Consider the following 4,891-nt stretch of genomic DNA (forward strand, 5'->3'; position numbering starts at 1 on the left):
CTTTGTCTCTAGGAGGCTCTTGGGAGAAGTTCTAGGATACTCATTCTATTTCATAGCTTTGTTAAAAGTTTAGATCACCAGAAGTTGACTGAGGGTAAGAACAATAGAGAAGCTGTGGACAAGTGGTTTTAGCTACTTTGTGAGTCCTCTCAAGCAGGTTAGTACATTGAAGCATTTTTTAGGTCCTCAGGTACCACCTTTGCCTATCTGGGGGTCAGAGCTCCAGGGGACCCAGAAGGTTCTTTTGCTTCCTCACAGCTTCTCCATGGCCATAGTCATGTCTTTGTTTCTCAGGGTATAGATAGCAGGATTCAGCATGGGGTGACCATTCTGTGGATAGCACAGAAACCACCTTATCCATGAGGAATATACTAAATGGCCTTGCATAGATGTAGATGCAAGGCAGAAAGATTAAGGTCACCACAGCAATATGGGAGGCACAGGTGGATAGGGCTTTCCTGAGACCCTCCCATGAGTGGCTTTGGAGCATGACTAGCAGTGCTATGTAGTATCCCAGGAGCACCAGGAGACACGTCAGGGTCACCAAGCCATTGTTAGACACCATCAGAAGCTCTAAGACAAAGATATCTGTGCAGGCCAATCTGATCAGCTGAGGCAAATCACAGTAAAAGTCCAGTTTGTCCAGCCCACAGAATGGTAGCTGAATAGTCATTTCACCCTCTACAGTGGAGTGGATGAAGCTCCCCAACCAGGAAGCTGCCATGAGGAGCCCACAGATCACTCTATTCATAATAAGTGTGTAGTGCAGGGGCTGGGAAATGGCAACATAGTGGTCATATGCCATGAAACTCAGCAGGAAGATCTTAATGCTTTCAATGAAATGGAAGAAGAGTTGAGTCAGGCAGCCAACAAAGGAAATGATGAGGTTGCCTGAGAGCAAGTCAGCCAACATTTTAGGTGCCATAATGAAACAGTAGCAAAAGCCCAGGAAAGAAAGATTTCCCAAGAGAAAGTACATGGTTGTGTCCAGGTATGGGTAAGAGGTCACTATGGCCACAATGAGATTTCCAGTTACAGTCATGAAATACACAACAGAAAAGACAACAAAGAAGACGAACCAAATTTCTCTTACCTAAGAGAGCCCCAAGAGAGAAAACCCTGTCACCTGAGGATAATTTTCTGGATTCATCTGCATGGTATGACCTGATAAATGAACCTTCTGGGGAAAATGGACATATTCATCATGCAAGCCACAAACTTCTTGGAAATGATTTCCTCTGTCCACTCTGGGGAATTCTCCCCTATCTCGTTTACATAAGAAAAAAAATGTTGCAAGTGGTTCTATAGAACACTAAGTATTTGGTGTAATCAAACACCAAAAACATAAAACTAAGGATGGCACTGTTACTACTTACAATTTATGAGAATCAAAAATAATCAGCTTTCAAAATTGAGAAGTGGCCTATAGAAGAAAGATTGCAAAACTGAACATTTTAATTCTCCCATAAATGACAGAAACAATCTTCTGAAATACTAGAAGCCCCACTTCCCTCATCTATGATATAAATTAGCCAAAACATCTGCAAAGTCTCCTATAGTTTAATATCTTATAACTGTATGTAGCCTTTTAAAGAAAACCTGAGAAATCCCCACATGCTAGATATTTAAACAGAATTTTCATTGGATGATAGATCTCTTTTATATCCCAAAACAACAACTATGCAAGCTCTACATTATACCCCTGGGAAAATATTTAGCTGAATTCTGAGATATTACTACCTTAGAGCTTTGTTTTCAGCCCTAAGATGATGCTACATTTATGATAAAGGGAACCAAACAGTACTTTTCCTGCACTGCATAAGGGTAATGAAGAACTACTGCTTGTCTAAAGTTATATAATAAAACATGGAAAAGAAAGCTTCTTATATTATAGCTCTGAGAAACTATAGTCCCCAGGGAAATAAAGAAAAGGGAAATTAGAATATCATACCACCACTAAAAAGTTTAAGTATCAATGTTAATTTCGGGGACATTATCCAAAGAATAATTTTTATTCACATGAGAAGCAGAAAAAGGTAAGCCTTAAGTATTAACTGAAGCTTAAAAATCACTAACTAGGCCATTTTGTTTGAATGCAGAACTTGAAAGATGAAGTGAAGGTCACACTGTGGAGCATTTAATGCTAAAGACTCTTCTTTCCTGAGGCAGAAGACCAGAAAATGAGGAAGGGGAAAGAAAGAGGTTTCAGCAAACACTCTTTCTCAGCACCTGTACAACAGTTCACATGATGTGCTTGGGGCTGAGTAGCACAGTCAGCCAACATGAGGGGAGCTCCCACCCACAAATGGGACAACAACAATCCAGACACAGTTACAATAGGAGCATCTAAATAACTCGCATAAGGGACATTCCAAGAGCATCCAGTTCAGGAGACCAAGGAGATGGCACCACTGAGTCCCACAGGATGCTTACTACAAAAAGCCACCAAATGAAGACTGGGAGTTATAGAAGTTCTATCTAATACATAGAAACAAACACAAAGGGTCAGCTAAATTGGGATACAAATAAATAACCCCAAAATGAAAGAAAAGGAGGAATCTTCATAAAAAGAGCTAAATGAAATAGAGGTAAACAATTTGTCAAAAATGAAGATCAAAGTAGTGGTTATAAGGATGTTCAAGGAATTTAGTGAGAACTAAAAGTAACTTAATGGGAACTACAAGAAAACTAAGTGGGAAATACATCAGCATGAAAAAGGAGAAAGAAACCATGAATCAGAACCAGTTGGAAATAAATAATATCATATCTGATATCAAGAATACACTGGAAGAAATTAAAAGTAGGCTGGATGAAGCAGAAGATCAAATCAGCAATTTGCAAGACAAGGTAGAGAAAAACAACCAATCAGAGCAACAAAAACAAAAAGAATTTTTAAAAATGAGGATAGTTCAAGAGAATTTTGGGACAACATGAAATGTAACAATATCCACATCATAGAGGTACCAGGAGGAGAAGAAAGTGAGTAAAGGATAGAAAACCTGTTTGAAGAGATAATGACAGAAAACTTTCCTAACTTGGTGAAGAAAAAAGTGACACAAGTTCAGGAATCACAGAGTCCCAATCAAAACAAACCCATAATTAAAATGGCAAAGGTTAAAGTAAAGGAGATAATCCTAAAGGCAAAAAGAGAGAGACAATCAGTTACCTAAAAGGGAGTTCTTAAAAGGCTGTCAGCTGATTTTTCAACAGAAACAATTCAGGCCAAAAGGGATTGACATGAAGTATTCAAAGTAATTAAAAGCAAGGACTTGAAACCAAGACTACTCCATCTAGCAAGGCTATCAATTTAAAATTGAAGGCAAAATAAAGAGCTTCTCAGACTAAAAAAAAGTTAAAGGAGTTCATTACCACCAAACTGGCATTGTAAGAAATGCTAAAGAGATTACCGTAAGAAGAAATATAGAGAGAGGAACATAGCCGTATAGAATAAAAATGGCAATAAATAGTAGCTATTGATAATAACTGTAAATGTAAAAGGATTAAATGTTCCAATCACATGGCATAGGCTAGCTGAGTGCATAAGAAAACATGACCCATATGTATGCTGTCTACAAGAGACCCACCTCAGAACAAAAGACTCACACAGGCTAAAAGTGAGTAGATGGGAAAAAATTACCATGCAAATGGAAGCCAACAAAAAAAGATTGCAGTAGCAATACCTATATCTGACAAAATATACTTTAATATAAAGGCCAAAACAAGAGACAAAGAAGGTCACTATATAATACTAATAAAATCACCCCAACAAGAGGAAATAATCCTTGTAAACATATATGCACCAGATAGAGGAGGACCAAAATATAATACTCCTGGAGGACTTTAAGGGAGAGATTGACAGAATACAGTCATAGTAGAAAACTTTAACACTCCCCTGACATCACTGGCCAAAAATTCCAGACAAAAAATCAAAAGGAAACAGCAACCTTAAATGAGACAATAAACCAGGTGGACTTAATTGATATTTAAAGGACATTTTACCACAAAGCTGCAGAATATACATTCTTCCCAAGTGCACATGGGACATTCTCAAAGACAGACCACATGTTAGGGCACAAAATAAATCTTTACAAGTTCAAGAAGATTTAAATCTTATCAAGCATCTTCTCAGATCACAGTGGCATAAAACTAGAAATGAACTGCAACAGGAAAAATCAAAACATTTAAACACATGGAGGCTAAATAGCATGTTATTAAACAATGAATGAGTTACCAAGGAGATGAAGGAAGAAATCTAAAACTACCTGGAAACAAATGAAAATGAGCACAGAACAATAAAACATCTATGGGACACAGAGAAGGCATCCTGACAGGGAAGTTCATAGCCGTACAGGTCTACATCAAGAAATAAGAAAAAGCTGCAATAAACAGTCTAACCCTACAACTAACATAATTAGAAGGAGAACAACAAGAAAAGCCGAGAGTGAATAGAAGGAAAGTAATAATAAAGATCAGGGTGGAAATAAATGACATAGAGTCTAAAATAAAATACAAAAGATAAGTGAAATCAAGAGCTGTTTCTGGGAAAAGATAAAAAAAAATATTGATAAACCTTCAGCAAGACTCATTAAGAAACAAAGAGAGAGGACCAACATAAATAAAATTAAAAATGAAAGAACTGAAGTAATAACTGACACCAGAGAAATGCAAAGGATTTTAAGAAAATACTAAGTCATGAAACAATAAAAATCCAAGAAGAAAATATAAGCAGCAAAATCTCACATCTCTCATAGCAATATGTTTGCCAATACATCTCCTAGGGCAAAAGAAACAAAGGAAAAAATAAACAAATGGGACTGCATCAAAATAAAAGCTTCTGCACAGCAAAAGAAACCACCATCAAAGTGAAAAAGGAACCCACTGTATGGAAGAA

At 37.2% G+C, this 4,891-nt stretch overlaps 1 protein-coding gene across 1 annotated transcript; it reads right to left on the minus strand.

Annotated features, from left to right (window-relative positions):
• Nucleotides 1-214: 214 nt before the first annotated feature.
• OR4D5 (olfactory receptor family 4 subfamily D member 5) lies at nt 215-1,150 on the minus strand. The gene is given in 3 exon segments (XM_016217462.2): nt 215-255; nt 258-321; nt 323-1,150. Coding segments are annotated over 3 exon segments (933 nt in total).
• Between the last annotated feature and the right edge of the window lie 3,741 nt (nt 1,151-4,891).

The sequence above is a fragment of the Miniopterus natalensis genome, chromosome 20 (assembly GCF_054644295.1).
Source record: "Miniopterus natalensis isolate mMinNat1 chromosome 20, mMinNat1.hap1, whole genome shotgun sequence".
NCBI lineage: Eukaryota > Metazoa > Chordata > Mammalia > Chiroptera > Miniopteridae > Miniopterus > Miniopterus natalensis.